Source organism: Scyliorhinus torazame, chromosome 18 (assembly GCF_047496885.1).
Source record: "Scyliorhinus torazame isolate Kashiwa2021f chromosome 18, sScyTor2.1, whole genome shotgun sequence".
Classification (NCBI taxonomy): Eukaryota; Metazoa; Chordata; class Chondrichthyes; order Carcharhiniformes; family Scyliorhinidae; genus Scyliorhinus; species Scyliorhinus torazame.
In genome coordinates this window covers 135,600,129-135,624,978 of record NC_092724.1, presented here as the reverse complement: position 1 = coordinate 135,624,978, position 24,850 = coordinate 135,600,129, and the positions used below count along the sequence as shown (strand labels likewise).

The 24,850-nt window shown below is 45.5% G+C and overlaps 1 protein-coding gene and 1 long non-coding RNA gene across 5 annotated transcripts in view; one reads left to right on the top strand and one right to left on the bottom strand.

Moving 5' to 3' along the window:
- Positions 1-24,850, top strand: part of sdk2b (sidekick cell adhesion molecule 2b) — a 1,174,030-nt gene that overhangs the window by 963,675 nt on the left and 185,505 nt on the right. For all 4 annotated transcript variants that reach the window (XM_072483445.1, XM_072483444.1, XM_072483443.1 and 1 more), the window contains 3 exons: positions 8,637-8,774; positions 9,782-9,943; positions 14,989-15,114. In XM_072483445.1, the coding sequence (XP_072339546.1) occupies positions 8,637-8,774; positions 9,782-9,943; positions 14,989-15,114 (426 nt within the window). The remainder of the gene's footprint in view (positions 1-8,636; positions 8,775-9,781; positions 9,944-14,988; positions 15,115-24,850) is intronic.
- LOC140395534 (uncharacterized) lies at positions 9,911-20,196 on the bottom strand. The gene is made up of 3 exons (XR_011936226.1): positions 20,092-20,196; positions 18,404-18,556; positions 9,911-10,089 (listed from the first exon to the last, which is right to left on the bottom strand). It is a non-coding gene; the product is annotated as an uncharacterized lncRNA (long non-coding RNA).

Below are 24,850 nucleotides of genomic sequence, written 5' to 3'. Positions count from 1 at the left end.
CAACACCAACAGATGACACAGCAATTCAGCCATCGGGCCTATGGCAAAGGCCCTTACACTAGTGGGCATGCAGAGTACTCCAGAAACCAAAACAGCGAGCCCTGCACCCACAGCACATGCTGATGGAATGTTTGAGATCGCCCCGTTAAGGATGCCAACCAGAGTAAGACTACAACACCACCAACCGGCATCACCACCTGCTCAAGGCACCTAAGAAAACTGAACACTAGGTTCAAGGACTTTATTACCACTTAGTCTAGAACTGGCTTTCAACTTTCGGTTTTCGACAACCAAAAAATGGGGAGACATGGTGGGCTAGCCACCAGCTGCAAAATTCAAAACCCCAGGAATCCCTTCATTAGCACCGGCAAATTCAACCGGATCATTGTTTTCCTGCTGGAAACTAAGTCGCAGTTTCTAGTGCTATTACTGATGCAACTTGGAATGACTGATTTTCAGTCTCTTGGATAGGTGCATAGCATTCAACATGCTGTTGTTTTCATAATCTATGAATTGCCAGTTTCCTCATTGGAATCTGAAACACTTTGGCATCTGTTAACTAAGCACAGGCCAGTGATCACGCCTGGGATTTATCTGGGTTGCATGAGTCAGCTAGCTATAGAATAAACTCTCAGGGCTGTTGGGTTCTTCAATTACTGACCTACAGTATTTACAGTAGTCCTCTCTGTCTTTTCGAAGCTACTTATGAAAACCATAGGGAAAAACTCTTGTGAAATATATTTTTTATGTGTCTGACTATTAGCAAGTAAACAATAAAAACAGATTTTATCAGAGACTGTGGGGCACAACAGGGAACCTGACGTAAAGAGCTTATGTCTGGAAAAATTGATTGTCCAGCTTTAGCAATCATACAGACTTTACAGTGAATGATACCTGTTTGTTCAGTACTTTGAAGGTGTCCATTAAAAAACACCTTCCTTGTACACTCATTGCAAAGCCCAATGAGAAGCAAGATGCAAAAGGACATACGGACAGAGAAAATTATATTTAATTCTACAAAGTGCAATTACATTTTGAAATGATCTTCATCATTGTTATACCATCAAGTAGTTAGCAGATAGATGACCAGTCTTGCTGCATAGACAAAGAAGACACCCAGGGGTTAATTTTCCCTGCGCAGCTTTAACATTGTACACATTTCCTGTCAAATAATCGTGAAGTGGATTATGATCGTTAAATGGATTAATTGGCTACAAGGTGAAATCAGAAACTTGAATTATCTCTGAAATTGGTGCAATACTATCTTTTTGCCATTATTAAATATGTTTTGATCATGAGTGATCCTTTAGAGTGGAAGTTATCTGTATTTTACTGGAGAAATCAATACATTATTGAAAATTTGCAGCGGACATGGAGCGTATTATACTACAGAACCTTTTAAGATAAAAGCGAACTGTGTCTAGATATTATTTGGTAATAAAATTCACTTGGTATTTAATAATCTAAATTGCTGGGGGAAAGCCTCAGAAAGACATTTTGTTTTAAACAAATATTCTTTGTTTGTTGGTACACTGACGTATCTGGCCTCTCCCGGAACTGCAAGAAGCTGGCATGCACTCACAGACCAAATTACTTCTAGTTATTGACTAGGTTGAAACGGCTTCGCAAAACAGCAGAGAAATAGGGTAAAAAGTTAGTGAAATAATAATGAAAAGAATCTAAAAGAATTCCATTTAAGTCCCAAAGTGTTTCACAGTCACTTTGTAAGGAGGGAAATAAAGCAGCCAATTTACACAATGCAAGCTACCAGAAATAACAACGAGAAAATAACTTATTTTTAATTGTGTTTGTTGAAGGACACCTGATGGCTCTGGTGCTGGGAAAACTCTGTTATTCTAATTCAAACAGTTAAATGGGACCTGGTAGATAGACCTAGCCAGGCAGAAAGAGCCTTGGTTAAACATTTTTTTTGAAAGACGGCACTTTTGTAATGCAATCCCTTAGTGCTGCTGTGAAGTGTCAGCCTAGAATATATGCTTGAGTCTCTGCAGTGAGAAATGGGGAAGTAGGAGAATGAAGAGGAAAGGAAGACAGAGCCAAAGGAAAGGTGATAAAGGAGTAGCGACGGGGGTGGGGGGAGAGGGTGGGGGGGGGGGGGGGGGGGAGTGCTTACAGTGTAGAATAAGAGTTAATAGTTACGTTAATAAGACAACAATGTTAATCACAGAATCACACAGTGCAGAAGACGCCCTTCAGCCCATCGAGTCTGCACTGACACGTGACCAACCTACCTAATTCCATTTGCCACCACTTGGCCCATAGCCTTGAATGTTATGACGTGCCAAATGATCATTCAGCCCATCTCTACCACCCTCCCAGGCAGTGCATTCTAGACCGTCACCACTCTCTGGGTAAAAGGTGTTTCCTCACATCCCTCCTGAACCTCCTGCCCCTTGAACCTGTGTCCCCTTGTGACTGACCCTTCAACTAAGGGAAACAGTTGCTCCCTATCCACCCTGTCCATGCCCCTCATAATCTTGTACACCTCGATTAGGCCACCCCTCGGTCTTCTCTGCTCCAACGAAAACAACCCAAACTTATCCAACCTCTCTTCAGAACTTAATGATGGTGTGGGCATGGTATCAAGGGTCAGCTGACCACAAAGCTCCAAGAGAGCAAGACACAGAATAGTCTGTGTCCAGAAAACCATGTGCTTACAATCAGGTCTTTGTAAATAGTTTTTCATGAAGAACGTTTTTCAAGGACAACTATAGACTGAGTGGCTTCAAGTCACTATGGAAGAAGCAAAACCTCATCAAAGCATGGTGACAGTGCTCGAGGCCACCACTGAAGAAACCAAGGCTAAAGATTGGCAAACTATGCAACAAAGCAGAACAAAACTGAACCATGCCTTGGGAGCAGACAGTAAACCATGCATGATGTTGACAGCCATTGAACAGCACTACCTCTTCCACAGTCTTTCCAATACATTAAGAGTCCTCAGCTAGGACAACAATGAGAGCTCTGGAAGAGAAAATTTAAAAGGTATTGCATTGCTTCAGGCTTACAAGAAAAGGGAGAGAAGCACCAAGTCAGTATGTTTTGGACACAATTGGGGCCATAGCTGATGATGTCTAATGTGATAAGGAGTCAAGGAGACCTCTGCATCCTTTGAGGAGGTTATGAGCATCATTGGTAAATACTTCTGCTCTAAGAGGAATCTTGTCATTGAATGGGCCAATTCAATCAGAGGAGCCAAAGCCTGGGTGAATCCGTCGAGGATTAGGGGTCACAGCCTAAGAATAAGGAGTAAACCATTCAGAACTGAGATGAGAAAGAACTTCTTCTCTCAGAGAGTTGCGAACACAAACAGAGCACAGAAAGCTGTTGGAGGCAGTTCATTGGATATATTGAAGAGGGAGCTCGACGTGGCCCTTGCGGCAAAAGGGATCAAGGGGTATGGAGAGAAAACGGGAGTGGGATACTGAATTTGCATGATCAGCAGTGATCATATTGAATGGTGGTGCAGGCTCGAAGGGCCGAATGGCCTACTCCTGCACCTATTTTCTATGTTTCATTTATTAATGACTTGTATTGATTGACCAGCTAATGCAGCTACAGAGCTCTAAAGCATGAGCTAATTCGCGATGACATCATAGGCCGGAATTTTCTAGCCCTTCACATTGATGGAATTTTCCAATCCTGCCAATGTGAATGGATACTTCAATGGCTTACTGGGCCCAGCGCGGGGAAATCCACAGAAGGGCGGCTGGAAAATTCAGGCCATAGTCAAAAGGCCCGTTGACACTCTGTCGGATTTTTTGCAACCCAAAGAGGATTTAACCTTACAGAAGCCAAACAGTTTGCAAGGCAGGAGGACCTGTGCCAGTAGTATTAGGATGTAATTCAGGGTGACGTTGAGGCTCCGGAGGGGTTGATCCAGTATGTACGCCCAAAATCGAGAACCCCACCCACCACAAAGCCCATGGAAAAAGCTTTTAAAAACTGCCAACGGTGCGCTGGGGGAACCTTCCCATTAAAATGTTAAAATGTTCCAAATGTGGCACCAAAAAGCAGCATCACCACAAAGACTGCCCAGCAGGGGGAGCTGAATGGCAAGACAGGACATTTTACACAATTCTGCAGATCTAACACACAATTTAGAGTAAGAAAGCTGGAACAAACTTCCAACCATTTTGAAGTCCAGGAAATTGTAAATGCAGCATTCAACCTCATGATTTTAGAGAGTGGGGGGTTGGGGGGACAAATGGGTGTAGTGGTAACGTCACTAAATCAGTAATCTAGAATCTCAGGCTGATGCCTAGATTTCAAATGCCGCCATGGCAGCTGGCGTCCAGACCCTTAGTAATGTGGTTGACTCTTAACTGCACTCTGAAATGGCCTCGCAAACCACTCAGTTCAAGGGCAATTCGGGATGGATAGCAAATGTTACCATGCCACATCCCATAAAATAATTTTTACCAAAGGTTGATGAGGTAACAATAGAGGACACCAAGCAGTGGTCAGGGATGAATTTCTGTAGGTGTACCAGGGACTGGAAAAGCCAACCACTGAAGCATGAATAGAAATCCGCTCGTTACACAGTGAGCTGGTCTTTATTGCAGAAACACCATCCACTGGACCAAAAGAGGAGATTGTGGATCTCTCACTTTCCCTCGCAGATAGACTAGAAGAGGCAGAATTTGGAGGCACTGAACAAGGCAATGGCCATTTTCCAAAGGAGCTTCTATACCTTGGCTGACTCTTTTAGGACACTTCAGGAGAATGAAGCCACAGCAAAAGCAAATGATCTGTTGGAAGAAACGATCCTACAACTTACTATGCTCCTTGACTCTACTGCCAATGCCGCTGACTTCTTAATATTTCCAAGTTTGTAGTTGTCATAAAAGTACGTGGAAGTGTGAATTGTGCAAAGGATGCAAAGACATGAATTTGGAGTGGTTAAGTGACTGGGCAAGCATGTGGAATATGGAATGCAATGTGGAGAAAAGTGAGGTTATCCATGTTGGTAGGAACAACAGAAAGGCAGAGTATTTCTGAAACGGAGGGAGATTGGGAGTGTTGAACTTTAAAGAGACTTGGATGTCCTTGTTCATGAGACATGCAGGTACAACAAACAGCTAGGAAGGCAAATGGTAAGTTAGTCTTTATTGCATGAGAATTTGAGTATAGGAGTAAAGATGTCTCGCAGCAATTATATAGAGCCTTGGTGAAACCTCACCTGCTGTGCGCAGTAATGTCTCCTTATCTCAGGGAAAATATCCTGGAATGCAACAAAGCTTCACTAAATTAATTCCTGGGATGGAGAGACGTCCTATAAGGAACAATTAAACAGACTGGCCTTTATTCTCTGAGTTCAGACCTCATTCAAACATACTCAATTCTTATAAAACTCAACAGGGTAGATGTAAGAGCTATGTTTCCCCTGATTGGGGTGTCTAGAACCAAGGACCACATTCTCAGAATAAGGGGCAGCTCATTTAGGACTGAGGTGAGGAGTAATTTCTTCACTCGTAAGGTGGTGGTGAATCTTTGGAATTCTCTGCCCCAGAGGCAGTGGAGGCTCAGTCATTGAGTATGTTCAAGATTGAGAGTGATAGGTTTCCCCATATTAATAATATCAATTTGTACAGGTGCTGGATGTTGAAGTAGAAGATCAGGCATGATCTCATCGAATGTTGGGGCAGGCCTGAAGGGCTAAATGGCCAACACTTGCTCTTATTTCTTAGCTCTTATGTCTCTTTTGAGGAGAATCATCCTTTGGTTGAAGAAGGTAATAAAGAGATGAATTTATTCCACTGAGCCCACCAATGATATGCACGAGCAGTTGCAAGGATCCAGCCAAAAGCTGTCCAGAGAGACTGAAATGCTAAACTCCAAGTTGGGTTAAAATAATAATGGGAGTTCAGGGCTTAGTAATTTGTACAAATGTAAACTGCATCTTAGAGATGGATAAAGATATATATCCTGTGGCAATGCACATGAAGAGATAATATCAAGTGCGGGATCTACTAGTCGCGTTGCGCACGAAAGGCGGCCTAACACGAGATCTAACGCGATCACGTGAGATGTTGCGATGTAAATCCCACCCATTGTGGGCGGGATCACTTTCTTGAAAATCTGCATATTAGAATGAGACAGCTAGTCACACTCTAATATGCATTCCCAAGATCTAACCAAGGTGTGGGATCTTAACTTCCTCATCTTAGAGACCATGACTATATTCAAGAGGCGGTTAGATACAGCACTTGGGGTGAATGGGATCAAAGGCTATGGGGAGAAAACAGGATTAGGCTATTGAGTTGGATGATCAGCCATGATCGTGATAAATGGTGGAGCAGGCTCAAAGGGCCAAAAGGCCTCCTCCTGCTCCTATCTTCTATGTATCTATGTTGAGGTGAATGATGATCAGTACTAGTCTCCAGAAACGGCACCAGACAGAACCGCACTCATTGGGGCCTCCAAGGGGATTGAGGCCCCCAGGTGCATGCCCCTTGGGAATGATAGTACCTTGCTCCTGCCCGCTTGGCACTCTGGTAGAACCAGCTGGTGCCAGCTTGGCACTGTTGAGGTGCCCAGGTGGCACTGCCAGCTGGCATGGGCACTGCCAAGGTGCCAAGCTGGCATTTGTTGTGCAGTGGTGATCGGGCTGGGGTATGCCTAGTGCGGGTGTGGCGCAGTGCAGGGATTGGGGCGGGGGAGCTCCTTATAGTGAGTTCGAGCTTGGGTGGGGGGGATTCGGAGATCGTGTCACTGCACTGAGGACTTCCAGTGAGCGGAGCACTTTGGTGCAGAAAATGGGGCTAAGTGCGGCCTCGTCGGGGAGTTACCCGCTGAGGCCCCCGATATACCCGGCTAATCACGCGCATTCGGGTAGATCACACCCCAAGTGTAGTTTTCTTTTATTCATTGACCGGATGAGTGCTTCGCTGGCTCGGCCAAAATTTACTGCCCATCCTTAGTTGCCCTTCAGAAGGTGGTGGCAGGTAGCCTTCCTGAACCGCTGTAGTCCCTGAGCTTTATGTACAACCACAGTGCTGTTAGGGAGGGAATTCCAGGATTTTGACACAGTGACAGTGAAGGAACGGCGATATATTTCCCAGTCAGGATGGCGAGTGACTTGGAGGGAACCTCCAGGTGGTGGTGTTCCCAGATATCGCTGCTCTTGTCCTTCTAGATGGTAGTAATCGTGGGTTTGGAAGGTTCTGCCCAAGAAACATTGAGTTCCTGCAGTACATCTTATAGATGGTGCACACTGCTGTCACTGTTAGTCGGTGGTGGAGGGAATGAATGTTGGTTGAAGAGGTATCAATCAAGCGGACTGATTTGTCATGGATGGTGTCATGCTTCTTGAGTGTTGTTGGAGCTGCACTCATCCAAGCAAGGAGACAGTGTCCCATTACACCCCTGACTTGTGTCTTGTCAATTTTTGAGGAAGTCAGGAGGTAGGTTACTCATTGCAGGATTTCTAGTCTTTGGCCTGTTCTGGAAGCCACAGCATTTATATGGCTAGTTCAGTTCAGTTTCTGGTCAATGGTAACCCCCAGGATGTTGATAGTGGAGGATTCAGTGATGGTAATGTCATTGAATGTCAAAGGTCAATGGTAAGATGCTCTCTTGTTGTAAATGTTCATTGCCTGGCATTCGTGTGGCGCCATTGTTACAGGTGGAGGTAAAATGTAGATCATTGAAACAGGATGTGGTGTGCTACAAATCACTCAGGGAGGCCATGTTGCTATGGCAACATGCACTGTTATATATATGTTATTGTATGGATCATTGGATTGTGGTGGTAGAGGCACCATCCTTTTTCTTTCCATCACATGGCTGACCATCAATCTCTCCTGCTTTTGCCTAGCATTGATTTATGTTGGCAGGATTTGCAAAATTTGGCAATGCTATGAACCCACCTTCCTTGGCTATCATCCTGGGGTGGGACTAAACCCAGAGCTTTTGACTCCGAGGCAGGAACGCAATCCATTGTGCCATAAGACCTCTGATGCAGGATAAGGGATAAAAGTCAGGATCCATTTTAAACTTATCCATTCTGTACTTAAACTCGTAATATTTTAATTTGAAAGTATTATTTATAGTTAAATAGCAAAACTAACAGCACTTTGAGATGCAATGTTGCTTGAAGTGCAAGTGTCTCTTTGCACTGCCTGAGAGAGAACCTGGGGGTACAAAACTGAGCTTCACTGGCTTGCATGTATAAACATGACATGGTAAGTTTTCATGTATAGTTTCAGAATAAATGTGGACTTAGGACCATATAACGGGAAAGGTTGGACGCAATTGTAACAAAAGCCTAACAACAGAAAGCCAGGAATATCCATGCAAAAGCAATTTATTTTTAATAAATACATACAGAGGCACACACATATTCCCAATTTTGCTCCATTTTCACTTAATCTTCCCTCTCTCCTCTCTACTTTTCTCCCTTGCTCTTGATCTGAATACTCTGGACTCTCCATGTGCTTTGCCTAGGGAGATTGTGAATGTGAATGGGGAATATTAAATCTTAAAAATATCTTCATTAACAGTGCAAATCTTAAAAGATGTCAAGTATCAAAAATCTGGTATCCCTTCATTGTGTGTTTTGTGAATATAGATAACAGTGTGGCTGATTAACAGCTTAATCTTTCCATACGCAGCTCCAAGTGCTCCAAGCTACATCCGATTCAGTGAACTGACAACGACCTCTGTCAATATGTCCTGGGGAGGACCAAAATATCCAAATGGAATAATTGAAGGATATCGACTAGTTTACGAACCTTGCACACCTGTCGATGGTAAGAATATGGTTTGTAAATCAATGCTAAAAAGATTATTTTACGAGCACACAAATATGTGGAAAGATAAAGGCACAGAAAAAGGGATCCACTCATTGAGAGTTAAGATCAACAAAAGTTGCTGTCTTTCAGTCAATTTAGTGCTGCTATGGGTAACACAGAGGTTTAGCACAGAGTTCACTAACAGTGAGTGAGGTAAGAAATAAAATATGAGATTCAAATAAATAACTGAGGAAAAGCATGAACAAAGAGAAGAAAGAATTAAAGAAAACAAAATAAATACGATAATTAGAAAGGAAAAGAGAAACTTTAAAGAAGGAAACAATTATATTAAGTAACAGAACTTCTCTACTTTTATTGTTGCATCATCACACACTTAATCAAGAATAATGGTCATTTGGCAAAGATTCCATAGGGTCCCCATATCTATATAATTACTCTCCATCAAGGGGTTTGCCTTCAAAAGAGGAAGAAAATTGGGGAAAAGAGAAAATAATTATACATTGTGGACATTCTACTGTGATCATAGAATCATTGAATTTACAGTGCAGAAGGAGGCCATTCGGCCCATTGAGTCTGCACCGGACCTTGGAAAGAGCACCCTACTTAAGCCCACGCCTCCATCCTATCCCCTTAACCCAGTAACCCCACTTAACCTTTTTTTTGGACACTAGGTGCAATTTAGCATGGTCAATCCACCTAACCTGCACATCTTTGGACTGTGGGAGGAAACCAGAGCACCCGGAGGAAACCCACACAGACACTGGGAGAACGTGCAAACTCCACACAGTCAGCCGAGGCCGGAATTGAACCCTGGAGCTGTGATGCAGCAGTGCTAACCACTGTGCCACTGTGCCGCCATGTTTACTGATCATATTTACTGATTTTTGATTTCCAAGTGATTGCCTTGTGTACTTGTTCATCTTTTGCCATAATTAAACCGTGCAATTATTGTTGCCCTGGCATATTGCAAACTGGTTGGTTTCTGTAATTCTCTCACTGTGCAGGAGTCAGTAAGATTGTAACTGTGGATGTGAAGGGGAACAGTCCTCGATGGATGAAAATAAAAGACCTGTCAGATGGTGTGACTTATACTTACCGAATCAAAGCAAAAACCTACACATACGGACCAGAAATTGAGGCAAATATCACCACTGGACCAGGAGAAGGTAACTCGATATGTTAGTTCATCCAAATCTTGTTCTATACGATTTCAAATGTTTTGGATTGCAAATATCGATAATGTGGACCAAGTGATAGCTTCAAGTACTGCCAAGGTCAGTTATAATCAGGAGTCTAGGTTTCCACGGGTCACCTCAAGATCAAGACATAATGCAAACAATTACATTGTTTTCTTTTAAAAATGTTGTCTTACAGGCAAGTCTGTCCAAGGTTGCAGAATATCTTAGTTTCAATATACTATATATGTTTAAATACTTTTAATGAAAATAATCCTAAATACGTGGCTTTTGTTGAGAAAAATACTGCATTCTAACAATTCAAAGGTAGTTTACCATGCTAGAACTGAGAGTTGCCTTTGTGCTGGGGACAGACATAATAGCTGTTGCCTTTAACCTCACAATCCTCACAAATGGATTTGTGTGAATAAGGACAAGGATATTGAAATATGTCCATTGGAGTATAAGGAATCTATCAACATAAGCATTTTTTTAAAAGTCTGATATTACCGCGTGATAGGACGCAGGCAGTGGAGTTTTGGACAAGGTGACATGACTGAAGGATGCGATGGAATAATCACATCTCGGAGGGACAATGAATATGTGTTTCTGCAGCAGTTAGAAGTGAGATGGCCGCCATCTTAGGTAAAACCCTCTACCGAACCCTTCATGGTGTATTTGACCTTCTCCACATGTAAGAACACAAAGTCACCCAACCAAGCCAGGGCAGTGATGGAGCAGAAGATCTACATCCAAGCAGAACACTTCTCGGGGCTATTAACCAGGCAAAGGTGAGGTCATCCACCTTCACCCCTGTCTGCAGCACCGGCGAATCCGATACCCTGAAAATGACCACCAACGGCCATGGCTTCAGATCGACATTAAGTGTCTCTGACATGGTGCTAAAGAAGGAGGCCCAGAGGCTCACTAACTTGGGACAGTTCCAGAACATATGAGTGTGGTTAGCTGCCCCCCCCCCCCCCGAGAACAATGCTCACGCCTGTCCTCCATCCCAGAGAAAAAAAACGCTCATCCTTGCCTTGGTCAAATGAGCCCTGTGCACCACCTTGAACGGGATCAGAATAAGCTGAGCACACGAGGATGTGGCATTGACCCTGCGAAGAGCCTCGCTCCCATACCTCATCATCCAGAATAGGGCTCAATTCAACCTCCCATTTTGCCTGCACCTCATCCAACAGAGCCAACTCTGCTGATAGGATCTGGCCATAAATACCCAAAATGCCTCCCCCCCCACCCCCCCCAACCACCAGACCCGGCTGAAGACAAAATCCCCTTCAACAGGGAGGAGGGTGTGCTAAGGTAAAAGAGGGAAGGTCCTTACCCAAAAAATCACAAATCTGAAAATATCTAAACAGATTGGAACCAGGAAGTTGAAATTTTACTGAAATCTCCTGAAAGCTGGCAAACCTTCCCCCGTCGAACAAGTCCCCAAACCTCTCCAAAACTTTCCCTTCCCGTGACCTAAACATCGAGTCTAAACCTGTTGGCAACTAGAGGTTATTACTGTACATAGCTCCATGTTTTTGCTGGCCCCTAAGTTTAAACTGCTGTCTGAACCAGATTCTCAGGGTGGACACCACAACTGGATTCGAGGAAAATCTTGCCCAATGCTGTCACTAATGCTCCAAGGCTGGAACCCTTACAAGTACCCGCCTCCGTTTGCCACCATCGGGAACCCGGATCACTAAACAACCCCCCCCCCAGTACTTTCTCAATATTGGCTGCCCAATAATAAGTTGGTTAAAGCTAAACCTCCTGACTGTCTATCTCTCTGGAGACCACCCTACGGATCCTTGGGGTCTTCCCCACCCAAATGAAAGAGGGCGCTAATTTGTTAATTCTGACAAAGAAGGACTTGGGGAGAAAAATGGGGACACACTGAAAAAGAAAAAGAAATCCCAGGAGCACTTTAATGGCACATTTTAATAGTCTGAACCCTGCCCACCAAGGACAGGAGGACTTCTGTAAGTCTGGTTTGACCCCATTGATCAGACTAGTATAATTTGGTTCATGAAGTGAGGCCCAATCGTGCACCAGACAGATACCCTGATAATGAAAGCTAGATCTGGCAAGGCAAAAAGGTAACATCCGCAGATGGGTTCCCCTCCCCTGGGGGTTAACCGGGAAGTATTTGTTTTTATCCAAATTCCACTTATACCCAGGGAAGGGACCAAACTCCTAAGTAGCTTCATTACCTAATCCATGTGTCCATAATATAAAGAAGTAGATCATCTGCGTACGAGGACACCCTGTGCTCCACCCCGCCCCGATTTATCCCCTCCACTTGCTGGAAGACCTCAGTGCTACTGCAAGCGGTTCTATTGCTAAAGCAAATAGGAGCGGGGATGACAGATATCTCTGCCTTGTGCCCCTATTCACCAAAAAGTAGCCTGTGTTCAGGGCATTTGTGTGAACATTAGCAGTGGGAGCTCTATGAAGTAAACAAATCCAGGATCTAAACTTTGGGCCAAATCCAAACCTCTCAAAGAGATATCCCCACTGTGCTCAATCCATCAAATGTGGGGCATGGTCAGAAATCACAATTGTCAAGTAACCCTCCCTCTCCACCAAAGAGAGAACAGACCTATCTACCACAAAAAAGTCAACATGTGAGCACATCTGGTGGACATGGGAGAAAAAAGAAAGATCATTGTGCAACAAATGCCACAAATCTGCATCCCCCAACCCCATCTGCTCCTTGAAACCCAAAATGTGCCATCCCTGATGGAGTCAGGGATTTGGGCATGGATCAATCCATCCTAGGGCCCACAACACAGTTTATCAGCCATGATCGAATGACAGAGCAGACACAATGGGCCAAATAGCCTAATTCTGCTCCTATATCTTATGGTCTAAGTCACCGGCCCCCTTTTATTGATTCAAATTGCCGCGTCCCAGGACCTACCGTCACTGCCCAAATGAAAAGCTTGTCCCACCCACCCCTTCAGCAACCTTGTCTGGTCTCTGACCTGCAAATTGGTCTCCTACAGAAACTCCACGACAGCATTCAAACATTTAAGGTGAGCAAATACCTTTGACCTTTCCACTGCAAACAAATTGGGGGCCTCCTAACCCCGTCAATCCAGAGTCAGCCATTTCCACCAAGTGGAGTTTTCCAACAGTTCCATAGACAGTACAGTAACCAAGCCTATCCAAGATGACCACCAAACCTTCCAGAAAAACTAAACAAATACAAATCTACAGTCACCATCAGCAAATTACCCCTGCCCCCCCCCCTCAAATGATACCACACCCAAATATACATACAAAAAACAATAAGGTGAACAAAAAACTCTAAAACCTACTTCTAATAAACCTAACCCCAAATAGAACAAAGACCCTACGTTCATTGTCTGAAACAAAACTAATATAATGAGCTGAAGTCACCCCCTCTGCACCACTCCCGTTAGCTAACTCTTCAGCTAGCAGGGTGGCCCTCGCCCAGAGTGAAGAGAAATGCTCACAGCAAAAGGATACAAAGTATAAAAAACCCTTAAAACATAGTACTACAACAGGGAATTCTATATTTTCACAACAAATAGATCAAAACCACCCATAGAATTAAAACTCCCCACCCTAAGATGCAAGCCATTAATTTCCTTTTGTAAAGAATTAGTCACTGCCAGTTGTTAAGGGGTTTAATTTAATGTTGGGGGGTTAAATTAATTGGGGTTCTTGATTGTTTATTGTGTTCTATTTTCATTGCAACCTGAACTAACTGTTTTATATTATTTTGTTTATAATGAAAATTTTTCAGTAAAAATATTTTCAAAAAATAAAAAGGAATTGAGATGGTCAAATAAACCCATGTTGTGAAGGTGAAATTTTGCTGGTATCAAGGACATTGAGTAAGAAACTGAAATTGCACATAATCAGGTTCAGAAGTATGGAATCTGAGGCAGTGGTATAAAACGTTTAATAGAAATCAAACAAAGTAGCTTTCTCTTGGCAATGTTGAGTTGAAGAATGTTGCACATCCAAGACATCATGTTGACTATGCATGTAGGTGATTAAACAATGAGGGGCAGTGGCAAATGTTGTTTGTCAACATACCATGAATAATGTCACCGACATTTACGGCAATATTTAGCTGAGTTCTAGAAGGAAGCCAAGAATGCCCCCTTGAGGAACACCTGAGGTGCTCATGTCAGACTGGAGGTGAAGGCTCAAGTGGGTTGGTTTCCGTGAAATGGAATAGGTTAGGGAAACATTACAAAGGTGGACCAGAGTAGAGAGACAGTGAGGAAGAATGGAGTGGTCGATTATGTCATACATTGCAGAGGTAATGAGCAGAGCCTGAGCATTCTCACTCCCAAAGGGTGTATTTATGTATTCGTGACTGTGTTGCAATGATCTTGGTGCAATTGTACAGGGAAACAGGTTCAAAGAAATTGGTGAAAGGAGAGATTTTTGGGAGGTTGGACAAATTTGAAAAATGCTGTATTCAGAGAGAATAGGAAGAGCAAGTATGTTTTCTTTGGTGGGATAGGGAAGGAAAAGGATGGTCATCTTGAATAGTAAGTGCCAGAGAATCTGAGGAAAGGGTACGGATAGAGGAAAATTACTGACCATTTTATTAAGTTGGGATCATTATGTAATGAGTTGCCTCAATAATCCATTCAACTTTCCGTGAGTCTTTTCGTGAAGGTGAGCTGAGTGGTATTTCTGGGAATGATGGGACTGGAACCTGAGGTTCCACTTTTTCTCCAAATAATTGTGTTTTCTTTGATGAAAATGGAAAATAAGATGAATATTGGTGGATGTAAAATATTCCGCCGGTGTCCTGACCAACATTTATCTCCCAACCAACATCACCCTAAAAAAGGTTATCTAGTCATTTATTGCATTGCTAATTTTAAGAGTTTGTATGAGTACAATTTGGCTGCTACATTTCCTACATTATAATCATGAATACAATTCAAAAATAAATTGACTGGAATTGGATTTCCTGAAGTTGTAAAAGGCAGTATTACATTATATTTCTATTGATTGAATATATTTTCTTTTCCATCCAGGTGCACCTGGCCCCCCAGGTGAGCCATTGATCTACAGGTATGGATCAGCCATTACTATTCATTGGTCCAGTGGAGATGCCGGCAAGGCACCAATCAGCCGATACGTCATTGAGGCGAGACCATCAGGTGAGAAGTTTGACACACCTGACTACTGTTTCATCCCTTCATTCACCCCAATAGCATAACTGAGATCTAGAACTGACCATTTGAAAATTATATCGGGGAGGAATTTGAGAACAGACATACTATGGTTGACCATTTCACCCTACGGAGTGGCGACGGCAGCCACCCGCTCCCCAGTGACCCACCTCACTGACAACGGTGCGTCTTGGAGTCAGCACCCAGAATAGGGCGGGACAATGAGGCATGTGCCGCCGGCATGTGCGCGGGGGCCCTCTGGCCCCAGAGTCCCCGGGGCCCCCAGAGGATGCCCACCAGGGACATCGAAGGCCATGGAATGCGATTGGCAAAGGATGTCTCCACCTCTGAGGTGCATCCTTGGGACTACAAGACAAGCCGTAGTGCATGGAAGGCTAAACTGATCGAGAATCACTGAGAGGGCATTGGTGGGGAGGGAGAGGGTGTAAGAGGGGGCTGGGTGCCTTGTGTAGCGCAAGAGGGGGAAGGAAGGAGGGGCGGCACCATCGGGGGTTTGGGGCAGTTGGGACACGTGTTCATTCATAAAAATCGTTGACCTCGACCATACTTCCTCAGGAAACTAAGGAAATTTAGCATGTCCACATTGACTCTTACCAACCTTTACAGATGCACCATAGAAAGCATCCTATCAGGCTGCATCACAGCCTGGGTATGGCAACTGCTCGGCCCAAGACCGCAAGAAACTTCAGAGAGTCGTGAACACAGCCCAGTCCATCACACTAACCTGCCTCCCATCCATTGACTCCATCTACACTTCCCGCTGCCTGGGGAAAGCGGGCAGCATAATCAAAGACCCCCTCTCACCCGGCTTACCCACACTTCCAACTTCTTCCATCAGGCAGGAGACACAAAAGTCTGATAACACGAGTCACGAGAACAGACTCAAAAACAGCTTCTTCGCTGCTGTTACCAGACTCCGAAACGATCCTCTTATGGGCTGACCTCATTAACACTACACCCCTGTATACTTCACCCGATGCCGGTGTTTATGTAGTTACATTGTATACCTTGTGTTGCCCTATTATGTGTTTTATTTTATTTTATTTTCATGTACTTAATGATCTGTTGAGCTGCTCGCAGAAAAATACTTTTCACTGTACCTCGGTACACGTGACAATAAACAAAATCCAATCCAATCCATATGACGCCTTTGGCACTTCCTTACCCAATGTGGGCCGAGCACCAACCCCAAGCCCCATCTGTCCGGAGACGGAGGCCCTGGATGCCTTTTCCTAGCCGCCTGAGGGCCTCGTTGTATCAGGTCTCCGCATCAGTCACCGGCCTCCGTACTGGCATCATTAGCCAGGCCCTCAGCCGGTACCCCTTATCCCCCAAGGGAAAACCGGCCATCCTGGGATGGTCCTCAAATAGGTTGGGGATAACCGACTGCCCCAGGATAAAGCTGTCATGCACACTCCCTGGGAAACGTGCATGTACGTGCATGATCTTCATGTGGTTGTCACATATGAGCTGGATCTTCAGAGAGTGGAACCCCATTCCTATTGATGTAGGGCACTCCCTGACGGCCCAGTGAGCGCACATATTAGTCCCTGGATCTAGGGCATCCCGTCGATTGCGAAGAAACCAGCTGTCCGGGCATCCTGTTGTGCTTGTGAGACTGCCAACCAGCAGTGTCTTCCACCCCCGAACCATCCACCCCCACTTTGTTCCACCCCCTCCACCCAGCCCCCCATGCCCTTACACCCAGCGGGCACCCTGCTCACCAGACCGCACACCCTGTACCCCAAACATCCACTTTTAACATTGCCTGGACCGGGCGCTGGTCCCCTCCCTGGTGCTCACACCCACCCTTTGGTCGCTGAAATCGTAGATATCATAGAATTTACAGTGCAGACGGAGACCATTCGGCCCATCGAGTCTGCACCAGCCCTTGGAAAGAGCACCCTACTAAAGCCACGCCTCCACCTCATCCCCGTAACCCAGTAACCCCATCTAACCTGGACACGAAGCACAATTTATCATGGCTAATCCACCTAACCTGCACACATTTGGACTGTGGGAGGAAACCGGTGCAATCTGCCAGCTTCACGTTTTTAAAAGGAGTGCGAATCAGCGCCTGTGTGACCACTTGCTGGGGAGACCATTATTTTCATAGACTTTACAGTGCAGAAGGAGGCCATTTGGCCCATCGAGTCTGCACCGGCTCTTGGAAAGAGCATCCTACCCAAGCCCTCTACCCCACCTTATCCTCGTAACCCAACTCAACACTAAGGATAATTTTGGACACGAAGGGCAATTTAGCATGGCCAATCCACCTAAACTGTACATCTTTGGACTGTGGGAGGAAACCGGAGCACCCGGAGGAAACCCACGCACACATGGGGAGAACAGGCAGACTCCGCACAGACAGTGACCCAAGCCAGGAATCGAACCTGGGACCCTGGAGCTGTGAAGCAATTGTGCTAACCACTATGCTATCGTTCTGCCTAATTAGATCACGGGACGTCCCTGTTAATTGATGTGGCATCATCATCCTCATAAGTGACTGACTCAGCCTGTTGGCGCTGTTGTTGGCTGGAGTGTGTCACTCTTTTGGGCACGACTAGCAACTGCTCCACGCATCTTGGCACTCTCAGTGACACAGACTAGTCAATGCTACAGATTGTTGTCTGCATTCTGGGCGTGTCAGTGCACTGTTTCTGCATTCACACAGTGTGCTGCCAGACATGTTTCTCCGTGGGTTTGGCCAGCCTCTCAATGGAGGACCTCATAGGTTAAAAACCCTGAAACCAGGGCAGCACGATGCAGTGGGTTAGTCCTGGTGCCTCACAGCGCCGAGGTCCCAAGTTCGATCCCAGCTCTGGGTCACTGTCCGTGTGGAGTTTGCACATTCTCCCCGTGTTTGCGTGCGTTTCGCCCCCACAACCCAAAGATGTGCAAGGTACGTGGATTGGACTCGCTAAATTGCCTCTTAATTGGAAAAACAAATGAATTGGGTACACTAAATTTATAAAAAATGTTAAAACATTTTTTTTTTTTTAAACCCTGAACCACAGATGTGCACATGAGTTGCTCCATTCTTGCCCCATTGCTCTGGTTTTGCCTCAAGGAACTCCAGCAAATAGGCACACATCTCATGCTGCTCTTCAAAGTAGAGCTGCCTTGCTTGTGACTCCCAAGGCATCTCCGCTTAGCTGAGCATGGCTGTGCCTGTCCTTCTTCCTGTGAAGGGGACTGCCCAAAGGTGCCTATGCCTTTCTCGCCTCCTCCTGCTCACTAACAAAGTGCTGCTCACCCAGCATCATCCTTTCTTATCGGTTTGAGTGTATCCACACTGGGATGTTGTGCTTGAATGGTGTGATGGTACTGGGCCTGTGGCTTCCATGTTGCTCAAGGTCTGAGTGAGGCTGCAGGGGCACTGGCATGTTACCTCCCTCCTCAACCGGCCCTGTGGGAAGTGGAAAAAGGTGTTCATGAGATTAACTGACAGCAGATGCTGAGCTGAAGCTTTCCAATGCAGCTGAAGTATTGACATTGCTATTATTGGGAAAAATGCATTCCTTCCTCTTCATCTACACAACTCATATATTCCCCCCCCCCCCCCCCCTCTCCTACAACTATTCCCATCTCTTCATTGCCCACTTCCTCATGAGGCACTCCCCTCATGATGTGAAGAGCTACCCCCTCCATTGCAGTCAGGGTGGTAAGCTGAACTCTCCTCTTCCTATGTCCACCTACTGTCAGCATATCAGGCCCTCTTATGCAAGGGCAAAAAAAAAAGAGAAAGGACGATTTGGGCCTATCTCGCCGATTCCAGGGACCCATTGAAATGTGATGCTGTATTTATCTGGGCTGCCAGCTCCAAAATAGTGCTCGGGGTTTGAGCCTTAATCAGGGACCAGTAAAGATTCTGGGGAATATTTCTGTCCTGTTCATGAGCACCAGTTGCCCTCAGGCTGCTCAGTCGGTGTGTCTGTAAACCTGGCAGCTTGCCATCTGGCTGTTGTGTTAAACTCACATTTCCAGAACAAAGAGCACAGTTAAAACTCTTCTGGCACCGTACCCAGGCCCCCCTGATGACATTGTGCTGTTCATACGCTATGCAACCTCCAGCTAAGCTTGCTTCATCTGGCTGTGGCATTCTCCTGTCACCTCCCAGGAACGAGAACCCTTGCCTTTCTCACGCAGCCTTCAGCATTACATCAAGGGTGGCATCCCTAAATCGAGCGGCAGCCCTGCCATGGGTATCTGACCTCGGTTTCCCTCTCCCTCGCTTCTGCCTACCATTGCATTTCAAGCCAAAATAATGACTGTTCTCTCATGCTTCAAAACAGGCCCGCATTTTCAGACTGGCATGCACTTGCCACATGGTCACTTCGCCAGTTGGCCATCAAACCTGACCTCCAACAATTAGGGCCGATCTCTGGAAAAATCACTACCCTGACTGTTTCCCCCTTGGAGAGGTGTTCAAATCTAAAAATGGCACTGGCACCTGGGACCCAACCTGGAAAATCCTGCGCATGGTAGTAAATAATTGGGAGGAATTTTGACCTTAAAAAGTGGGTGGTTTTCAGTCAGTCGGTAGATGGCTAAGGTTTGAAATCTGTTTTGCATCTCCAATCCATCCGTTTCTAGTTTTGACAGATGTCACCTGGGGGTTGGACGGGCAACCAACATGCTGCAAGGGGACAGGTTGGAACTTAACTATGATAAGCTGGCTGTGAGCCCCATTGTCATTCTACTTTTGGAATTCATCTATTTTCACTTGGGTTTCCTGAGCCTCGGGGAAACCCAGAAACGTCTTTGAGGTGATGACTTGGCAGATTCAGGCGTTAAGTCTCTTCACACCTACTTCTTGGATTCAGCTGCCTGCCTGAGGAACCTCTGCAAGTGGTCTCCATCTCCCTGAGGCCTCTGGTCAGCCTCTTACTCCCACCCTTACCATCCTCCAGATTTCCCTGATGGGTTTCCAATCATCCTTACCCCTGTCATTCCTCACCTCCCCAGAGGCCTCCAAACCTCAGTTTAAGTCTTGGTGCCTGCATTTGCTGGATCCCATCAGACTGGAACAGGACAGATAGTAGTAGAAACCTTTATGAGGGAAGAAAAGAAGAACAATCCGATTAAAATAAATATAAGGGTGAATGAACAAGTTAAACAATAACATTTTAGCCATTTTATTGAGTACCCGTAAATTATGAGAATAAAAAATAGATTACGGGAAATGTAGATGTCTTACTTTATGGAGAGGCTGATGACTGTACCCTATGGAGTAGCTGCTAATGAAACATGTTCTCATTTTTAGTTCATTCGAAACTGCAGAACCATTGCTTTATTATACATGGAAACTTAAATTGATTTATATTGTCATGCCTTCCATGGTTAATAGATATTACAACATAATAGTTCCTTTAACTCTATGCTGATATAGCCTCCTGTTGACTTAATAAATAACTACATCCTTGGTATAATGCTAAACCGAATGGATTTGAAATTCCTAGATTTGAATCTATGCTGAGTTAGTTGGTTTTTATTTGGCCTGTGTGTCTCTGGGATAGGGAGAGGAAAGAAAGACAGATTTCCAATCCTGATGATGGACACTGTTCAGTTGTGAGGCCGGAGTCTAGACTGGGATTTTGGGGATTATCTATTCTCTCAACCTATGCTGCTCAAGTCTGTAGTCTCGCAAAACCATTACTCTTTATTTACAGGAAGTATTTACACATTTGGACCTCAATGTTGGAGCCCCTGTTCCTTCCCAATCTTTCCTACTTCTCATTCATGTGATTTGATATTATTATCAGCATCATGTATGCTCTAATGTTAACTCTTTACTCTACATCTCAATCCAAGTCTTTATCCCTGGCATATTTAAATCCTCTGACAGACATCATTCAATTTCCCTCACCTGGATTTGAACTTGTGATTTGCATTAAGCTTGCTGGATTTAGTAAACAGCGTATCTAGTCTGTCAGGTTTTAACAGGCAGTTATTCTGAAATATGGTATTGTGTTAACATTTTACTTCAGTATACCTGGTTGAAATGGAACCAAATGCTACAGCTGGTGATTGAGCCAATACATGTTCTGCTGTGTGTGGAATTGATGCTGAATTGTGGAAAGGGCCTCGGGTCATAGTGATCTGTTCTGAGTTATTTAATCTTAGCCAGAGCAACAGTAAGGATGCCAGTTTTAATCTCACTGACATTGAGCTGCGAAGAAAATAATCAGAGGCCCAATTCCTGCCACCAGGGTATCTGCATGGACTCGGGTTGAGACAGGATTGGGTTTGTCTGTGATATTCTCACTGTTGAACAGCCTGCTGTGCAAGTGGGTGATGGAGGGGGAGGGGGCTGCATGGAAGAGGCTGGAGACGGCGTCCTGTGTGGGTACGCGTCTGGGGGCGCTGGCAACGGCGCCGCTGCCGCTCCCTCCAAGGAGGTATACCACGAGCCCGGTGGTGGTGGCGACCCTCAAAATTTGGGGGCAGTGGAGGCGGCATAGGGGGGAAGTTAGGGCCTCGGCGTGGACCCCATTACGGGGGAACCACCGGTTCGCCCCAGGAAGAACAGGTGGAGGGTTTTCGGGGTGGCACAGGGCAGGGATACGAAGGACGGAAAGTTTGTGAGCTTGGGTGAGCTGGAGGAGAGGTACGGCCTCCCCCCGGGGAACACCTTCAGGTACTTACAGGTAAGGCCGTTCGCCAGACGGCAGGTGGTGGAATTCCCGCGGCTACTGCCACACACAGTACAGGACAGGGTGCTCTTGAGGGGGTGGGAGTGGGGAAGATCTCGGAAACTTACCAGGTGATGCAGGAGGAGGAGGAGGCCTCGGTGGTGGAGTTGAAAGGTAAGTGGGAGGAGGAGTTGGGAGAGGAGATCGAAGAGGGGACGTGGGCAGATGCCCTAGGGAGGGTGAATTCTTCCTCTTCGTGCGCGAGGCTCAGCCTCATACAGTTTAAGGTGCTGCACAGGGCACACATGACCGGGACAAGGATGAGACGGTTCTTTGGGGGTGAGGACAGGTGTGTTAGGTGCTCAGGGAACCCAGCAAATCACACCCATATGTTCTGGGCATGCCCAGCGCTGGAGGAATTTTGGAAGGGCGTAGCGAGGACGGTGCCGAGGGTGGTAGGATCCAGGGTCAAACCGGGCTGGGGGCTCGCAATATTTGGGGTGGCAGAGGAGCCGGGAGAGCAGGAGGCGAAAGAGGCCGGAATTCTGGCCTTTGCGTCCCTGGTAGCCCGGCGAAGGATTCTCCTTCAGTGGAAAGATGCGAGGCCCCCAAGCGTGGAATCCTGGATCAGCGATATGGCAGGGTTTATTAAATTGGAGAGGGTGAAATTCGCCTTGAGAGGGTCAGTACAAGGGTTCTTTAGGCGGTGGCAACCGTTCTTAGACTTTCTGGCAGAACGATAGACATTGGTCAACGGCAGCAGCAGCTCAGGGGGTGGGGGGGGTTTACTTTATTTTTGTTTATGTTATTTACACTGGAGGGTCTGAGAGGGTGTATACACCTGTTGTCTTAAGTCGGGGTGTTAATGTTAATTTATTATTTAGGGACAGTGGGGGAGGGGTTTGGGGGTTGCTTTTTTAGATTGTGTTTTGTATTTAACCCTGTTGGGTTCTTTTTTCTTTCTCATTTTGTTATTGATATTTTATGAAAACCTTTAATAAAAATTATTTTTAAAAAAGAACAGCCTGCTGTGGCTCATGAACTAAATATTTCTGGAGTATATTCTGTTGTAGCAGAAGTGGCCACAAAAGTCAGTGCCAACTAATACATAGTAACCCAATGCTTGAAAAAGTGAAACCAGGCAAAGTAAGGGCAGTCAGCTACCACTCCCAAGAAGGCGCTGTATCAAACATACTTCCTTCTCCACTCACACTAAATGTACTTGAATTCATGGGCAATTAAATTATTTTTACACTCTCAACATGGAAGTGTTCCTTCACTCATGGTCTGACATGCAATCACCCCAAATGGTTTGTAACTGCCTTGTGCATGCTCTTGTCATCAAACCCATTCTGGTCTGCTTGCTGCCTGGCTTGTACGGGATTTTAATGGCACCTATAAGGTTTGTTGGAGCTAACAATGTATTCTCTTCTATATCATTAGGCTGTTGCCTCTCTTCCTAATGTTGTAGTCCACAGCAGAGCGGTGTTTGTCTCTGGAACCTCCACACCCACGCGTCTTTGTTGGGTGAAATGATGTAATAAACGGCAGGGTTTTTCAAAGTGGGGGTCGTGATCTGCAGGTGTGTCGCAGACGGGTATCGTGTGGGTCACAGAGCGATCAGCCGCGGAATTCCCTCGGTGGTCCCAATTGCAGAAGTGCCCATGGCCACTACCGTCATTTTTATTGACAGTTGCGGCCACAGCCGCCTTTTAAATCAGAAGGAAATGAGGCTGTGTGCAGTCTTCTGGCCATAAGGGGCAGCAGTGAGCAGGCCACGTGCCCTGCACGTACACATGATGTCAAGCACCCTGTAAGCACATGCTTTTCATGCGAAATCATGGAGGAGAGATTCTTCCATTTTCTAGCTGGCAAGCAAGGCAAGAGGAGTGTGAAGATGAATCATTTTTTTACAAGAAAGAAACGGCCAAGACACAAATAGGCAGAGTACCTACTGACCAGGATCTCACATCAGAATCTGCTGGAGAGAGCTGCTCAGAAGAGTCCAGGGCAGAACAGAGCAGTGCTTGTGTTAACTCTGTACAGACCTCCAGGACCTACAAAGCCTACAAAGAAGAAACGTAACTCCATAACAAAGCAGTATAAAGATGATTTCTTGAGGTATGGTTTTGTCAATTGAGCCAATGCAAATAAGAATTGCAAAGCCCATGTGTGTTATATGCAGTGAAGTACCGGTAAATGAGAGGCGAAGTTTCAAATTTTGAAAGAGAAGTGGTGGGTGAAAAATTCCTTTTGAGATTGAGACCCCAGAGTTATTAACTTACAGTTGACTCCAAAGGAAAAGACTACGCTGCTGAACCTGACCTGTGACAGCACATTAAAAACACACCAAAAGCCCATGAGGCTGTCAGCATTCTGGAGTAGCATTTCCAGGAGTATCCAGTGCTGAGTAAAACCAGCATTTTGTTGCTATTGCCCTTCATGATGCCCTATATGTGCAAGGTTGGATTTTCTGTTCTCGCAAAGATGAAGACGCCCCAAAGGAACTGGCTGAAGTCTGCACCTGATATGCGCATTTCCCTCTGCTCCTATGAATCTCATTGAGTGAGATGGTGAGGACCTGGCCAGTTCCCCGTTTGCATTAAAGGTAAGCGAACATGGAGTGGGTCGCGAAAGTCAGCTACCGTGGGTTGCAAAGGTCGGCCGGTGTGGGTCCTGAAGGTCAACCGGTTGGCAAAAATGGACCCCGGGAAAAAGACTTTGAAAAACACTGATATACAGCACACCACCATGGTTATTGAACAACCCCAGACTGATTCAGGCATCTGAAGTATGTAATCAAAATACCAATGATGTGCTCCAGTATTCACCAAAGAGAAGGAATTGGTGGATGTTGAGTCTGGAGAAGGGTGTGTAGATAGCCTGGGTCACATTGAGATCCAAAAAGACGAGGTGTTGCGCATCTTGAAAAAATATTAAGGTAGATAAGTCCCCAGGGCCTGATGGGATCTACCCCAGAATACTGAAGGAGGCGAGACAGGAAATTGCTGAGGCCTTGACAGAAATCTTTGGATCCTCACTGTTGTCAGGTGATGTCCCGGAGGACT